This window comes from Macaca mulatta, chromosome 14 (assembly GCF_049350105.2).
Source record: "Macaca mulatta isolate MMU2019108-1 chromosome 14, T2T-MMU8v2.0, whole genome shotgun sequence".
Classification (NCBI taxonomy): Eukaryota; Metazoa; Chordata; class Mammalia; order Primates; family Cercopithecidae; genus Macaca; species Macaca mulatta.
The window spans coordinates 17,224,721-17,241,969 of record NC_133419.1 but is presented as its reverse complement, the minus strand read 5'-3'; the positions used below and the strand labels follow the sequence as shown (position 1 = coordinate 17,241,969).

At 38.8% G+C, this 17,249-nt stretch overlaps 1 protein-coding gene across 1 annotated transcript; it reads right to left on the bottom strand.

The window, feature by feature from the left end:
- Positions 1 to 4,401: 4,401 nt before the first annotated feature.
- LOC114672127 (olfactory receptor 4S1-like) lies at positions 4,402 to 5,335 on the bottom strand. The gene is given in 2 exon segments (XM_077964750.1): positions 4,402 to 5,064; positions 5,066 to 5,335. Coding segments are annotated over 2 exon segments (933 nt in total).
- Between the last annotated feature and the right edge of the window lie 11,914 nt (positions 5,336 to 17,249).

Here is a 17,249-nt window from a genome sequence, read left to right as displayed (position 1 = left end):
CTGCAGCACAAGAATCACTTGAACCCAGGAGGTGGAGGTTGCAGTGAGCTGAGATCGTGCCACTGCACTCCAGCCTGCGTGATTTTTTTTTTGAGACTCCGTACCAAAAAAAAAAAGTCAGTGAAGATGAACTAATGCTTAACATGGAATACAATTATACATGATAGAAAAAAGTAAGGCTTGGTTTGTTTCACTTACAAAAATAAAGTTATTTTTATTTCCTGCTTTACCACTCATTATTCACCTGTAGTTTCTTACCATGTAAAGAGCTTTCTCATGGCATTTTTTACCTCTTCATTTCTCAGGGTATAGATGAGTGGATTCAACATAGGTGTCAGAATACCGTAAAATAATGCCATGCTTTTGTCTATAGATAAAGTAGAAAATAGATGCATATAAGTAAATATACAAGGTACAAAGAACAAGGCAACAACAGTGAAGTGGGTACCATCAAGATTGGCAAAAATGTTACGAAGTTTTGGCTGTGCCATGTGTTGAACAAGAATGTACCTCATCAGAATCTCCTATACATTGCTGTAGGGAGTGAATATTAGTACAACTGCTTTCAAAAGCAATTTGACATATTTTTGGAAAAGTCGAACATTTGCATACCTTTCAACATAGCAATTCAGTCCCTGGGTATATGCCCCGGGCAAACTTTTCCACACAGACAAGAATGCTCATAACAGCCCTCATACAGCTGAATATGGAAACAGCCAAGGTATATTTAAAAAAGAGTAGTAAAATAATTATGGCATATTCACCCAATGAAATCTTGTGCAATAGTAAAAATGATGAAATACAATTACATGCAACAACAAGGATGAAATATTATGTTTTTGAAATATTTTTGAAATATTATGTTAAGTAAAGATAGCAAATCAGAAGACTACAAATGTATAACACCATTTTTATAAAATTAGAAATAAGAAAAATTAAGCAATATATGGGTTAGGTATATATACACATATGTTAAAGCTATTTTCATAAAGTAAGGAAGTCGTAAACCAAACGAGAATATTGGTTAAGGCAAAGAAATAAAATAGAGAAGACACATATGACACAAGTTATTAGGAATGTTCTTAAATTGATAAGTTCATAGATGATCATTAATTATGACTAATTATGTTTTATAACATATTAATATATAATTTTATTATTTATTACATATTACATATATTAAATAATACACATATTATTTGTGTCAAATATTTTTAACTAATAATATTTTTAAATCTTTTATGAAAGAAATCAGCCATGGGGTACCCTCTCACCTCTAGCCTACCTTCCTTTTCTGCCTTCACTGTGGACACTTTCACCTTCCAAGGAGGAGGAGTTCAGAGTCCCTTCCCCAATACCATACCTACCACCACATCCTTTCTCTGCTCTCTCTCCAACCACAGCAGAATAAGTAAAATTTATAATAACAATTACATCTTGTTTGTGTTTATAACTAAAAAGTCCTCCAGGAAAACTCAGTACTGAAGGGTAAATGTACTGACAGAGTGGCTGAATGAACAGTCAATGAGCTTCATCTACTGGTAACTTTCAGAATACCTGTAGTAGGAACATTAAAATGGAGTTGTCTCTTAGAGAGGAAGAGTAGTGAAAAACACAATTAAATCTTCTTAATTTGATGTTTTTCCCTCTTGTGATAATTGTGTCAAGTCCATAAATCTATGGGAACTATATGCAATATTTTCTTTTTATAAAATCACCTAAAAATAATTCTAAGGAAATATGTGAATAAAATGAGGAAAAAATAAGATTGACCCAGATTTCACGTAATCTATATTCCTGAACAAAATAGAATCATAGGATATCTGAGCTGAAGGTCCTTAGAGATTCAAAACAATCTCCTTAATTGTATGCATCAGGAAATGGGAGCCCTGAGAACTTGGATGGAGGTGGGGATGGCCCTGCAACTGGAACCCTGTTTCCTGACTTTCCATCTAGTGTAATTTCCACGGTATCATACAGCAGCCTCTTCTCTTAATGCCAAGTTCTCATACCTTAGGCAGCTCCTCCTATAGTATTTACCCAGTCTTCTCACTTGTAGCTGAAACTCAGATGACTTTTTTCCCCTGAAATACATGATCTACTTCCCCCGACCCAATTTCTCCCTTTTCCCTCCCCAGCATGAAGCAGGAAGAAACATCTGCCATATCAAGCATACCTATGATTCCACACCCTAAAATGGCTCCTGAGTTGGTCAATCTTCTATAAACAGAAGTCTAGGCAAAGAGTGGGATTCCTGAGGAATTGCTTTCTGGTCACCTCTGATCTGACAAATCCATGATGTAAGTGCTTCAATTTCCTCAAAGAAAAGAGTAGAGGCAAGGCATGGTGACTCACCCCTGCAATACCAGCATTTTGGGAGGCTGAGGCAGGCAGATCACTTGAGGTCAGGAGTTCAGGACCAGCCTGGCCAACATGGTGAAACTCCGTCTCTACTAAAACTACAAAAATTAGCAGGACGTTGGTGGCACGTGCCTGTAGTCCCAGCTACTAGGGAGGCAGAGGCATGAGAATTACTTGAGCCTGGGAGGTGGAGGTTGCAGTGAGCTGAGATTGTGCCATATATACCTGTCTTCATCTACATAAATATATATACATACATGCATGCCTGCATACATGTGTAAGACATACATACTACTATCACTCTACTTTAAAATACTGTATGAAAGCAGTAGTGAAAGAGCATTAAACTAGCAATCAGTAGTCTTTGTGTGTGGCCTATGTACATAGTTTAGCCTGTCTGTACCTCCGCTTATCTTTAAACCTGAATAACCATTCATGTTCCCACATTGCTCCAAGGAGTTTTATAAGGGGATTATTTATTCAACACAGATTAAGCTGGTGCATGAAAAATTCTGAGAATATTATGCTTTCAAGGTATCAAATGCTATTTTATTGCTATTATTTTTTCATAATCAAGATCAACATTTGCATTTGTGTTAGTTCAGCATCAGATGGTACTAATGAGTCCTCCTTACTACCACCACTCTCACCCAACCCTCATCACATTCCTGGTGATTATACCTCATTCATTAAGTTGTTGAAAGGATTAAAGAAGTTAATACAATTAAAACATTTAGAAGAGTGTCTGCAGATTGGAAGAATTCAGTAAGGGTCAGCTTTTATCACACATTAAAATACAAACTCCATGAGAACAAGTTTTGCCTGCTTTCTTTTGTGCTGTATTTCTAGCCCCAGGAATATCACCCAGCAAATGCTAAGTGTTCAATAAACACTTTTGGAGTAAATGAAATAATCTGATAGTTTGGTTACAAGCGCTTTGAGGGAAAGGCAGGGATAGAGCGGTGAATAGGAAGAGAAAGGGGAATTGAAGATTTAAAAACAGCTAGCAGCCACCATTGAACAACAGACTTTGATGTAGGTCTTTACAAAGTCTTATAGGTCCTCTCACAGCCTTCTGAAGCTGGTATTGTCAATGTCTCCTTCTGTAAATACGGAAATTGAGGCCCAATGAGGTTAAATGACCCATTAATGTTTAAGAGATACCCAATCCAGCTCTTCTAATTGCATCCTGTACAAAGTTGGCTCCCTCTAGCGGCAAAATGGAGCAAAGCAACAGGGGTTAAAGAGGGCTGCAGTCCGCTGTTGGGCTGGAGAGAGGAATCAGCACCCCTGAAAGAAGTGCTGACAATTTGTTTTGTTCTTCCTGGCTCTTCTCTTCATCATCCCAAGTCATCATCACCACCATTCCTTGGTCCTTCAAAAGTTCCTGGTCATCCCTGCTTGGTGTCCATTTTGTCACACTTTATCAAGAGGTCCTGAGGTGGGAAAAACCCTGAAAGCTGACTTAGGGACCTGTGTTCCAGTCCTCGCCCTGCTCTGGAGTTAAAGTGTAAGTTTCAGTAAATCCCTCGACCGCTCCACATTATTTATTTACTTATTTATTTATTTACTTATTTATCAGCCTGCTGAGAGTATGGAGGGATAAGAGTAAAGTGGCTCTTTACTCTTAAAAGAAAAATGAATTTCACTGAGCACTGTGTTAGCCAACACAAATGAATTATGTAGTGATTTTATTCATTTATCAATGAGATACCTGGACTTCCCAGACACTCCCTCATTCACAGGCCCTCACAAGTTTCTTGAATGAGCGCTTAAATGTCACACTAAGAACCTTCTGGACTGTACTCTCCTTGAGGGAAAGATTATATCTTACTTTCATTTGTATTCTCACTCACTGTAAACATTCAATAAATATTTAATGAATAAAGGATTGAAAGAATATGTGGGGTTATTATAACAACAAGAGCTAGGAGGATAATTGCCATTGCAAACATCAGACTGGAAATACAAAGGCTGTGTTAGATGCTACAAGATGGAAAGTCTCCCAATTTCCTGGCTGGATTGAGATTCTCTGGAGTGTCACTTCTCCCCTAAGTTCTTCTTGATGCTAAACAGCTTCCTCATGGCATTTTTCACCTCATTGTTCCTTAGCGTATAGATCAAAGGGTTCAGCAAAGGTGGCATCACAATGTTAAAGAGGATGATAAGTTTGTCAGCAGCCAGGGTGGTGGAGGGACGAATGTACATGAACATGGGGGGCATGAGAACCAAAAGGACAGTGATTATGTGTGAGCCACACGTGGAGAGAGCCTTACACCGGCCCTCAGATGACTGGTTTCTTAGCTTCAGTAAGATGATAACATAGGAAATGAGAAGGATAAAGAAGGAGACTAAAGAAATCATACCACTGTTGGCCACCACAATGAGACCCACCATGTAGGTGTCTGCACAGGCCAACTTGAGCAGGGGATGAACATCACAGAAGAAGTTGTCTATCTCATTGGGCCCACAAAACGGCAGCTGAACTGTGAGGAGGGTCTGCAGGATGGAATGCAGGAAGCCAGCTAACCAGGAGGCCCCCGCTAGCAGGCCACACTTCCGGCGATCCATGATGGCTGTGTAGTGCAGGGGCCTACAGATGGCCACATAGCGGTCATAAGCCATGGCTGTAAGGAGGAAGATCTCAGTGCCACCAAAGAAGTGGGCAGAAAAGAGCTGGGTTATGCAGCCATTGAAGGATGTGAAGCATCTTATGCTCCACAAAAGTGTCAGCAATCATCTTGGGTATGGTAGCAGATGGATAACATACATCAGCAAAAGACAAGTGGCTCAGGAAGAAATACATGGGAGACTTCAGAGTCTTGCTAGCATTGATGGTGATGATAACCAGAAGGTTCCCCAGGACAGTGAGCACATGAAAGAGGAAGAATACCACAAAGCATGCATGCTGCATCTCTCTGCTCTCAAAAAGGCCAAATAAAACAAACTCAGTCACGTTGTTCTTGGCACCCATGGATTATCTGCCCCGATGACCGACAAAGTGGCTGGCTGGCTCTGCAAAGACATAGATTATGAGATATAAGAAAGTTTTATGAGATACGACCAAGATTATGGAGTAAGAAAGATACTAGCCTTCATCCCCATCACCAAAAAAAAAAATTATATATATATATAGAGAGAGAGAGAGAGAGAAAGAGAGAGAGAGACAGAGAGAGCACGCTATCCACAAACCAAAATAGCTCTGAGAGGGCTCAAGGGCCCATTAAAGAATCTGTAGCAATACAGAGGAGCAAAAACATGGAGAATAACCACACAGAAAGGATAGCTAGTGATATCTACATACTCGAGATGCCAGGAGATGGTTAGGAACAAAGAGGAAAGGCTGAGGCAATTAGAATCAGTAGAAACCTTGCAAGCCAGAAGGGATTGGGGTCCTATCTTCAGCCTCATAAAACAAAATAATTGTCAGCCAAGAATTTTGTATCCAGCAAAGCTAAGCTTCATAAATGTAGAAAAGATAGTCTATTTCAGACAAACAAATGCTGAGAGAATTTGCTACTACTCAGCTAGAACTATACAAAATGTTAAAACGAGGGGAGGGGCCAAGATGGCCAAATAGAAACAGCTCTGGTCTGCAGCTCCCATCAAGGCCATCACAGAAGGCAGGTGATTGCATTTCCAACTGAGGTACGCATTCATCTCACTGGGACTGGTTAGGCAGTGGGTGCGACCCACTGAGAGTGAGCAGAAGCAGAGTGGGGCATCATTTCACCCACGAGGTGGACAGAGGCAGGGGACCTCCCTCCCCCAGTCAAGAGTAGTGGTGAGGGACTGTGTTACCTAACCAGGGTACTATGCTTTTCCCCAGATTTTTGCAATCCAGAGATCAGGAGATTCCCTTGTGAACCTACACCACTAGGGCCCTGGATTTCAAGCACAAAACTGGGCAGCTGTTTGGGTAGGCACTGAGCTACAGGAGTGAAAAACAGTGGCACAAGGAACTCCAGTAAGAGAGAACAACCGTCCACTCCCCTGGAAAGGGGGCTGAAGCCAGGAAGCCAAGAAGTCTCACTCAGCAGGTCCCCCTCCCATGGAACCCAGCAAGCTAAGACCACCGGTCTGAAATTCTTACTGCCAGCACAGCAGTCTGGAGTTGGCCTGGGATGATCAAGTTTGGTTGGGGGAGGGGCAGCCACCATTACTGTGGCTTTAGTAGGCAGTTTCTCCCTGACAGTGCTAAGGAGACCGGGAGGTTTGGACTGGATCGAATTCACCACAATATAGCAAAGTGGCTGTGGCCAGACTGCTTCTTTAGATTCCTCATCACTGGACAGGGCATCTCTACAGGAAATACAGGAGCTCCAGTCAAGTGCTTACAGACAAAACTCTCATCTCCCTGGGACACAGCACCTGGGTGAGGGATGGCTGTGGTTGCAGGTTCAGCCGACTTCATCTTTCCTGCCTGTTGGCTCGGAAGAGAATGGCAGATCCTGACAAAGGGGATTCTCCCAGCACAGTGCACCAGTTGTGCTAAGGGATGGACTGTCTCCTCAAGTGGGTCCCTGACCCCCATGCCTACTGACTTGGAGAGATCTCCCAACAGGGGTTGACAGACACCTCATGCAGAAGACCTCTGACTGGCATCAGGTCGCTGCCTCTCTGGGATGAAACCTCCAGAGGAGGTCGAGACCATCCTGGCTAACCCGGTGAAACCCTGTCTCTACTAAAAAATACAAAAAACTACCGGGTGAGGTGGCGGGCGCCTGTAGTCCCAGCTACTCAGATGGCTGAGGCAGGAGAATGGTGTAAACCCAGGAGGCGGAGCTTGCAGTGAGCTGAGATCCGGCCACTGCACTCCAGCCTGGGTGACAGAGCGAGACTCTGTCTCAGAAAAAAAAAAAAAAAAAAAAAAGAAGAAGAAGAAGAAGAAGAAGAAGAAAACCGTATATGCATGGGCTTATTTCTTGACTTTCTATTCTGTTCCTTTGGTCTATGTGTCTGTTTTTATGTCCATACTGTTTTTATAACCATACTGATTTGATGATAATAGCTTTGTGACATAATTTTTATTTTTTATTTATTTTATTTTCTTTTCTTTGAAACAGAGTTTTGCTCTGTCACCCAGGCTGGAGTGCAGTGATGTAATCATGGCCGACTGCAGCCTGCACCTCCCAGATTCAAGAGATTCTTGAGTCTCAGCCTCCCAAGTAGTTAGGATTACAGGTGTGTGCCACTACACCTGGCTAATTTTTGTATCTTTTTTAGTAGAGAAGAGGTTTTACCGTATTAGCCAGGCTGGTCTCAAACTCTTGGTCTCAAGTGATGCACCTGCCTCAGACTTCCAAAGTGCTGGGATTATAGGTGTGAGCCACCACACCCAGGTGCTTTGTGACATAATTTTTAATCAGGAAGTGTGATGCCTCCAAGTTCTTTTCCCTCAAGATTGCTTTGGCTACTTGAAGTCTTCTGTGGTTCCATTTGAATTTTATTTATTTATTTAAAAAAGTCTAAACTTTAAAAAATGTCACTGGAATTTTTACATGATTACAATGGTACAGGTTACATTGAATCTATATATCACTTTGGATGGTATGGACATTTTAGCAATATTGATTTTTTCTATCCTTGAACATGAAATACCTTTTCATTTGTCTATGACCTACCATGCTGAAGATACCCAATCTCTGATTTCAGAAGGAAAGCTGGGTTGAAACTAAATAGTATTCTCATTGTTTTTTAAATAAACCAAAAAATATATTGTTCACTATTGTGTATTAGGCACTGTGTAAGCACTTTACACACCTTATATCATATTATCATCGTAACCTCATGAATTATATATTCTCTTCATTTTAGGGAAGCAATGAGACTTATAGATACTCAAAATAACTTTTTAAAGTTATAACATTGTAAGTAAGAAGGCTAACTCTGATAATCTGTCTCCAACTTAAATTCCTGTTTAAAATCCGTAGTCACCTATGTCCAAAATGGTAAAATCATTTCATATTGTCTCATCTTTCTATCTGAACTTTGGCTCCAAATGTAGGCTCCAGAATCACTTATCCTCAGGCACGTATGAGCTTCCTTTCCCTGATTGCTTGTCAGGTGGTTGTTGTTTTAAACACTAAATTTTATTTTTTAGTGTCACAGAATTTGAGCAGGTAGTACAAAGAGTTCCTATATAACTTCTGTACCTACACATGCATAGTATCCTCTACTATCAACATTCCACACACCACAGTGGTACACTTTTACAACAATAAACCTATATTGATACACCTGTATAACTCAAAGTTCTTAGTTTACACTAGGATTTGCTCTTGGTACCGTATGTTCTATGAGCTTGGAAAAATACATAATGACGTGTATCCACTGTTACAGTATCATGAAGAATAGAGTAACTAACCTAAAAATCCTCTGTGCTCAAGACTTGGAACCAACCCAAATGCCCATCAATGATAGACTGGATAAAGAAAATGTGGCACATATACACCATGGGATACTATGCAGCCATAAAAAAACATGAGTTCATGTCCTTTTCAGGGACATGGATGAAACTGGAAGCCATCATTCTGAGCAAAGTAACACAGGAACAGAAAACCAAACGCCACATGTTCTCACTCATAAGTGAGAGTTGAACAATGAGAAAACAGGAACACAACACAGGGAGGGGAACATCACACACCGGAGCCTTTCAGTCCATGGGGGGCAAGGGAAGGGACAGCATTAGGACAAATACCTAATGCATATGGGGCTTAAAACCTAGATGATGGGTTGATGGGTGCAGCAAACCACCATAGCACGTGTATACCTATGTAACAAACCTTTATGTTCTGCACATGTATCCCAGAACTTAAAAATAAAAAGCCTCCGTGCTCCACTTATTCATCCCTCCTTCCTCCATAAACCCTAATATCCACTGATATTTTTACTGTCTCCATAGTTTTGCCTTTTCCAGAATGGCATATAGTTGGAAATATACAATATGTAACCTTTTCAAATGGGCATTTTCACTCAGTGATATGTATTTTGTTTTCTCCATGTGTTTTCATGGCTTGGTAGTTCATTTCTTTTTAGTACTGAATAGTATTTCATTGTCTGGATATGCACATTTATTTATCCACTTACCTACTAAAGCACATCTTCATGGCCTCCAAGTTTTGACAATTATGAATAAAGCTGCTAGAAACATTTATGTGGCCGGGCGCGGTGGCTCAAGCCTGTAATCCCAGCACTTTGGGAGGCCGAGACGGGCGGATCATGAGGTCAGGAGATCGAGACCATCCTGGTTAACACGGTGAAACCCCGTCTCTACTAAAAAATACAAAAAACTAGCCGGGCGAGGTGGCGGGCGCCTGTAGTCCCAGCTACTCGGGAGGCTGAGGCAGGAGAATGGCGTGAACCCGCGAGGCAGAGCTTGCAGTGAGCTGAGATCCGGCTACTGCACTCCAGCCCGGGTGACAGAGCGAGACTCCGTCTCAAAAAAAAAAAAAAAAAAGAAACATTTATGTGTGAGTTTTTGGGTGGGCATAAATTTTCACCTTATTAGAGTAAATATCAAAAATCCCAACTGCCTGATTGTATGATAACAGTACATTTAGTTTTATAAGAAATTGCCAAAGTGTCTGACATCATTTGTCTATTGTATGATCTATTTGTCTATTTCTTCACCAATACTACATTATCTTGATTGCTATACCTCTATAGTAAGTCTTGAAGTTGGGTAGTATGAGTTCTCCAACTTTGTTCTTTCCCTCAGTATCACATTAGCTATTCTTGGTTTTTTGCCTTTCCATATAAGTTTTAGAATTAGTTTGTCAATATTTACAAAATACCTTGCACTGGCATTAAAATGAATATATAGATCAAGTTGGGAAGAATAGACATCTTGATAATATTGAGTCTTCCTGTCCATGAATATGAAATATTTTTTCATTTATTTAGTTTTTTGATTTGTTTTTTCCTTTTTTTTCTTTGAGACGGAGTTTCACTCTTGTCATCCAGGCTGGAGTGCAATGGTGTGATCTCGGCTCACCACAACCTGTGCCTCCCGGGTTCAAGTGATTCTCCTGCCTCAGCCTCCCGAGTAGCTGGGATTACAGGCATGTGCTACAACACCTGACTAATTTTGTATTTTTTCTTAGCGGAGAGGGGGTTTCTCCATGTTGGTCAGGCTGGTCTCAAACTCCCGACTTCAGGTGATCTGCCTGCCTCAGCCTCCCAAAGTGCTGGGATTAAAACTGCGCCTGGCCTTGATTTGTTAATTAGAGCTTTGTAGTTTTTCTCACTTGTACACATTTTGTTAGATTTATACCTAAGTATTTCATTTTTTTAGAATGCTAAAGTAAATTATATTGTGTTTTGAATTTTAGATTATACTTGTTCATCGCTGGTATATAGAAAAGTGATTGACTTTTGTGCCTTAACCTTGTATCCTGCCACTCTGCTCTAATTATTAGTTCCGGTATTTTTTTGTTGATTTAAAAAATTTTCTACATATATGATCATGTAATCTACAGACATTGACAGTTTTATTTCTTCCTGTCAGTATACTTTTTATTTATTTTTCTTGTCTTATTACATTAGCTAGGATTTCCAGGACAATGTTGACAAGAAATGATGAGGAAAGACATTCTTGCCTTTTTCCTCATCTTAGTAGGAAAGCTTCAAGTTTCTCACCACTAAGTGTCATGCTAGTTGTAGATTCTTAGTTTACAGATTTTTTTTTTAGAATCATAAAAGAAAAAATAGGTGTTAGATTTTTTCTTCAGATGCTTTTTCTGCATCTATTAATATGGTAATTTGATTTCCCTTTAACATTTGGTGCAAGGGATTATGTTAATTGATTTCTGAATGTTGATCCCACCCTGCATACCTACACTAAATTGTACACCAGGATCTACTGAGATTTAGTCCAGATATGCAGGATGGAATCAACATTAAAAAATACCTGGACTAAATCTCAGCTGATCCTGGTGTGCAATTCTCTTTATATATTGTTGAATTTAATCTGCTAATATTTTGTTGAGGATTTTTGCATCTATGTTAATGAGAGATATTAGAAGTTTTCTTTTGTTGTAATGTCTTTGTTCTTGGGAATAGGGTAAGGCTGGCTTCATTGAATGAGTTAGGAAGACTTCTTTCCTCTTCCAGTTTCTAAAAGAGATTTAGAGAAATGGTATAATGTCTTCCTTAAATGTTTGGTAGAATTTACCAGTGAACCTGTCTGACCTGGAGCTTTATGTTTTGGAAGGTGCTATAGACTGAATGTTTGTGTCACCCTGAAATTCTTGTATTAAAATTCTAACCCCCTATGTAATGGTATTAGGAGGTGGAATCTCTGAGCAGAGACTAGGCCATCAGGGTGGAGCCCTTATAAATGGGATTAATACCCTTATAAGAGGCCCTTAGAGAAGGCTATGATTGGGTATTTCATTTACTCCAAACAGGTTAGGCTCTAATAAAACCCCAGCAAGTTAGGGTGTGGCTAACAATAGGTTCTTCTGAGGGCAGAACTTGTTAAGAAGAACAGAATACTGTGGATATTTAAAAATGTTTTTCTCCATCTCCAGGAAGATGAATTTATCACTTATTTCCCTACTTTGCCATAGCAATTATTTTCCTTTTATCTAATACTTGATTTTTTTCCCATTGGACAAATTTTTAAAAAATGTTATTTAACATATGGACAGGACTTTTTCTAACATTTTCTATGAGTATCAGGTAGGGATCATGAAGTTAAAACTCACGAAAGTGTGAGAGACCCCCCGCCCTGTCCTGCCCCACCAGACCTGGACTAGTTCCCCTAGAGTTTTTATCTTTCAGGCTTTTCCACATTAAGAACCTCATCAATTAAGTTCAAGGTTTTACTACCTACATCTACCCTCCTTGCCACTGGCTCCTGTGGGGTTTCTGCTTGTGGGTTTCTGCTCAGGGAAGGTGAGATTCTCTCTATCTGCCTGTCTATCTCTGCAATTTTGAGGACAGTGGTTTGCGCTGTGAGTTCACTTCTATGATGGATTTAAGATGAATTGTTGATATTTTAGTTTGTTCAGCTTTTTACTTGTTGTTAGGGTACAGTGGTGACTTCTAAACTCTTTACATGCTAGACTAGAAGTCCCCCTCCTTACTTTTATTTAAAAAGAACTTTAAATGAAATACAAATTCCTTACCAAGATCTATACTGCCCTGCAGGGTTTGGCTTTTGTCCATCTCTTCAACCTCAGTTTGTTCTGTCTGTTCTCTTTTCCACTTCCTTTCAGGGACTAAGACCTTCCATTGACTTGCACTTGCTCAGCTCTTTAAATATTGGAGCTTTGCAGATGTAACAATACTTCCCATGGGGCAATGTTTCGGCCTTTGACCTCAGCTAAGTATCACCATTTAAAAAGACCTCTGATTGCCTTCTTTACAGTAATATCGCACTCTTATTTTTCATCACAATACTCAGTATTTTAAATACTGATCACAGATTATAATTTATTAAATTGTTCTCCTGACTTTCTTAGAAGACATAAAGTTAATGTAGGCAGGACTTTTATGCTGTTTTTTTTTTTTTTTTTCTGTTTCATTAACTATTGTATCTTAAGCTTATGGTATAGAACTTGGCATGAAAAAGATGCTCATAACAATTTTTTAGTATAATAAATACATGGATAAATCATTATTACAATAAATAAAATATTTTAAAAACATATCCAAACCTACACTTTTAGGCAGAAAAAATGGAGTATTAGATAAAATTAAAAAAAATTGCTATCGCAAAGTAGGGAAAATGTGATAAATTCATCTTCTTAGGGACAAGTGGCTGGGTTGATATTTTATTCTTGGTTGGCAATCCTACTATAACTGTTGTGAAGCTATTTTTTCTCCCTGGTTACATTTTTCTGACCCTAGTTATGTGATTGATCTAACAATATCTCTACATGCAAATGTTCTTTAAAAATACGTGGAAAGTCCCGGTGAACTTAATTAAGCAAGAATCAGTCTTGGACAGAATCCAGTTCCAGGACTCCAAGATTAATGTGCTTATAATGTATAAAATCTTCAATAATATTTGCCCCTGTCAGGTAGAAGATACTATCCTTTTAAGGGCTAATTATTTCAGAAGATGTTTTGTTAAGATGTTTTGTTTACATTGTACTATGGCTTCACAGCCTTGGAGCTTCTAAATCCAACTGGGCTCTGGGTAGGTTTCCCAGCGGAAGTGATACTTTCGATGAGTTTAAAGGAGAAGGCTTACCACATGATATAAAAAAGGCACAAGAATTTCCTCTCCAAATTTCAAGCATGAATGCTTGGCCATAGGAAGACAAGAGAGTGAGATGAGCTAAAGATTGGAATGGCAGTTATTCTTTATTGAAATTACTAGAGAAGAAGTTATGAGATAAAAATTTCCCTCTTAAAAAGGCTAGTTGCTGTCTTCTTATGTAGACATGGGATATGTTTGTATTTTTAATAAATTATCCTAACATGAAAAGTTTTAATTTTTCTTTTTGCACCGTGGAATTTCTTTAAAATAGTTCTACAATGCAAGTCATAATTTTCTGAAATACTTAGAAACTCTGAAGAAAATGGACAGACATGGCCATATGATGTCAAATATATCCTCAAGGAATGGTACAGCTTTTTGCCTTCTCTGTGCATATTGGATTGAAGAGAGACTTCCAGCTTTTTGTGAGTGAGGTAAAATGGTTTTCAAATCATAAATAAGCTTCCCAAAAGTAAGATTTTAACAGGTGATAGTGAAACCAAGCTTTGCAGATGTGTGAATTTTTTTACTACATAGGAAATTATATCACTTGATTTTATAAGAATTGAAATGTTGAAAAACTTTTGCTGTTGCAAAGTTGCTGGTTAGGTTTTATATGATACTTGTCATGAGTATATTTAAAAAATAGAAAAGTTAAGTCAGCAACCGTGATATATCCTAAAAAGTTATGCCTCCACCTAGAGAGGTAGGAGACTCATGTTGAAAAGGTGATTTCTCAGATGGCATCAAGACTTCGGTCCTCTGATAACATGACCCCTGGCATAGATCCTGAGATGAATTGAGTTAGTGGATGCTTGGTGATGCCTGGGAGTCTATCTTATTTGATTGGTATGACACAATGTATGTGTTCAATTAACACTTGTTCGTTGAATGAATAAATGAAAGATTGAACTTATAATACACATTTCTATAATATTTACCATTAATTTAGAGGTAAACTGCTTATAATTACTGAGATGGGCATCTGCAAAAGAATGGATAGAACTAAAAAGATGCAAAAGCATTTCGAATGTTTGAGGAGTGGTAAAAAGCCTTGAGCAGGTAAACATAGAAAATTGTAGGAAATTAGCTGAATAAGTTTCCTGGATCCCAGTCGCCTAAGATCTTGTAGGCCAAGGTAGGGATATTGGATTTTATTGAGTATATAATAGGAATATCCTATGGGGGTTGTGATCAAAGGAGTAATAGGATCTGAATGATATAAGAACAAAAAAAGGATCATTTGGGCTGCTTCAGGAACATAGATTGTCGAATGCCAAAAGGAAAGTAGGTAGACCTGGCTATTGCAGTAGACCAGGAACGAATGCGGATAGTGAGAATGATCAAGTTTGTAATGTATTATAGAGGAAGAGTCAACAGGACTTATTAAGTATATAAATAAACAATGTAAGAAGAATAAGGGGTGAAGGACACTGTTAAAATTTGGTCTGAACAATAACACAAAGGGAGTACCATTTCACTAGTTAGGTAGAAAAAACCTAGGTTGGAATAGATATATTATGAAAAATTAAAAATTTGCTTTTATAAATCCTAAATTGAGGTCTATTTGGAGGCATCAGTTAGATAGCTGCAGATATGAGTTTGAAAATTAGGGAAGAAATGGAGTAAAGACATACAATTTTAGAGTGCTTCAGAATTTACAAGTTACGGAAAGGAGAAATATTCAAGTAAAGACTCTAAGAAGAAGGTTTCGGTGGGTCTGTAAGATCTCTGTAACTGTGACAGTTATGGACCATAAATTGTGTTGTATGACAATTATTGTTTCATTGTGTTCCCCCAACAAATTCATATTTTGGGGCCCTAGCTCTTTGTACTTCAGAATATAACCCTATTTGAGGTGGGTCTTTGCAGAGGTATACAAGTTAAAATAAGATGATTAAGGTGGACCCTAATACAATATGATTGATGTCCTTAATAGAAGCGGAAATTTGAATACAGACTTGTATACAAGGAGTATGCTGTATTAACATATAGTTGGTTATCTATAAACCAAGGACAGAGCCTGGAAAGATCTCCTTCCCTTATAGTCTTCTGTAGGAACCAACATTGTTAATATTTAATTTTGAATTTCTAAGATCTAGAGCTATGAGATGATACATTTCTATTGTTTAAGGCACCCAGTTTGTACTACTTTGTTGCAGCTGTTCTAGCAAAATAATACAGCTTTTGGTACTGGGAGTGGGGTAGTGCTGCAATAAATATCTCAAAATGTGGAAGTGGCTTTGCAACTGGGTAATGGGTAGATGCTTGCAGAGTTTGAGAGTGCATTATAGAAGGAGCCTGGGTTGCCTTGAAGATACTGTGGGTAGGAATATGGACATTGAAAAGTGATTCTGGTGAAGGCTCAAAAAGGAAAGAGGGGAACTGAGGAGAAAACATCTGTTGTCTTAGAGAATACATATTTCATCATGAGCTGAATGCTGCTAGAAATATGAATGTTAAGGTACTTGTAGTTAAGGTCACAAATGGAAATTAGGAACATGTTATTGGAAAGCGGCGGAAAAGCATCATTATTATAAGGTGGTGGCCCTAGTAAATAATACAAAGAAATTTGGTCTATAGCCTTGCACACATAATGCATTCTACCCACTATGAATATATATATTACCTGAAGTGAGTCTTCAATGTGATACTTCAGTGAGTTTATACATGGCATATCTTTTCATGGAATTCCCTTTTCCAGCCTCTTCTCTCACTTCTCTTTTAAACTCATCGTAAGTATCACTTCCGCTGGGAAACCTACCCAGAGCCCAGTTGGATTTAGAAATTCCAGTGCTGTGAAGCCATAGCACAATGTAAATTATCTATAATCACACTTGCTAAATTCGTTTTTGTCTGACCACTTTATTGTGCAATTCTGACAGTACATTGAAGATTAACAACCAAATTGGCAATAAATAAATCTAACGGATATTTATATAATGATAAATAATTTTCTATACGGACCTTTGCTCAAATGGCTTGTATACCAGAATCATCTTTGACATATAGTATTTACTTGGCCCTTAGTTTTAGATATTATATTCTTTTCTCTTCACCATTGAAAGGGTAAAATCATCTTATGTTTGTATTCTCTGTTGAAGTCATCTTTTGACCCAGAGGTTTCTCAAAGCACTTTCACCTCTGCATTTCTGACGGTTAGACTAAAGGGTTTAACGTAGGAGTTATGGTATAAAACACAGCCACTGCTTTTTTGATTGGGGAAGGGTCACTGGGCACAGATACACAAGTATACAGACACAAAGAATTAGATGACCACGGTGGTGTGAGAGACACAGGTAGAGAGAGCTTTGCATCTTTCCTCCAAGCTGTGAGATATCAAAGTATATAGGATAGCACTTAAGAAACCATCAAGAGGATGATGTTCATCAGGCAGTTGAACCCACCACTGGCAGCAACAAAGAGACCAAGTGTATCAGTAGTACCCATGCAGAGGAGTTTCAACGAAGTGTTTAAGTCACACATGAATGAGCTATTCACATTGTGAGGTTGGGAGTATAGAAAGGAAGTCAGACTGGGGAGAGGATCTAAACTGTGCCTGGATAAAGCTTCCAGCACATGCCATTCCAGCAAGATGGCCACACCTATATTGAGTCATGATTTTCATGCAGTGCAGATGGTCACATAGCAGCCATGGGCCATCCCCATCAGTGGA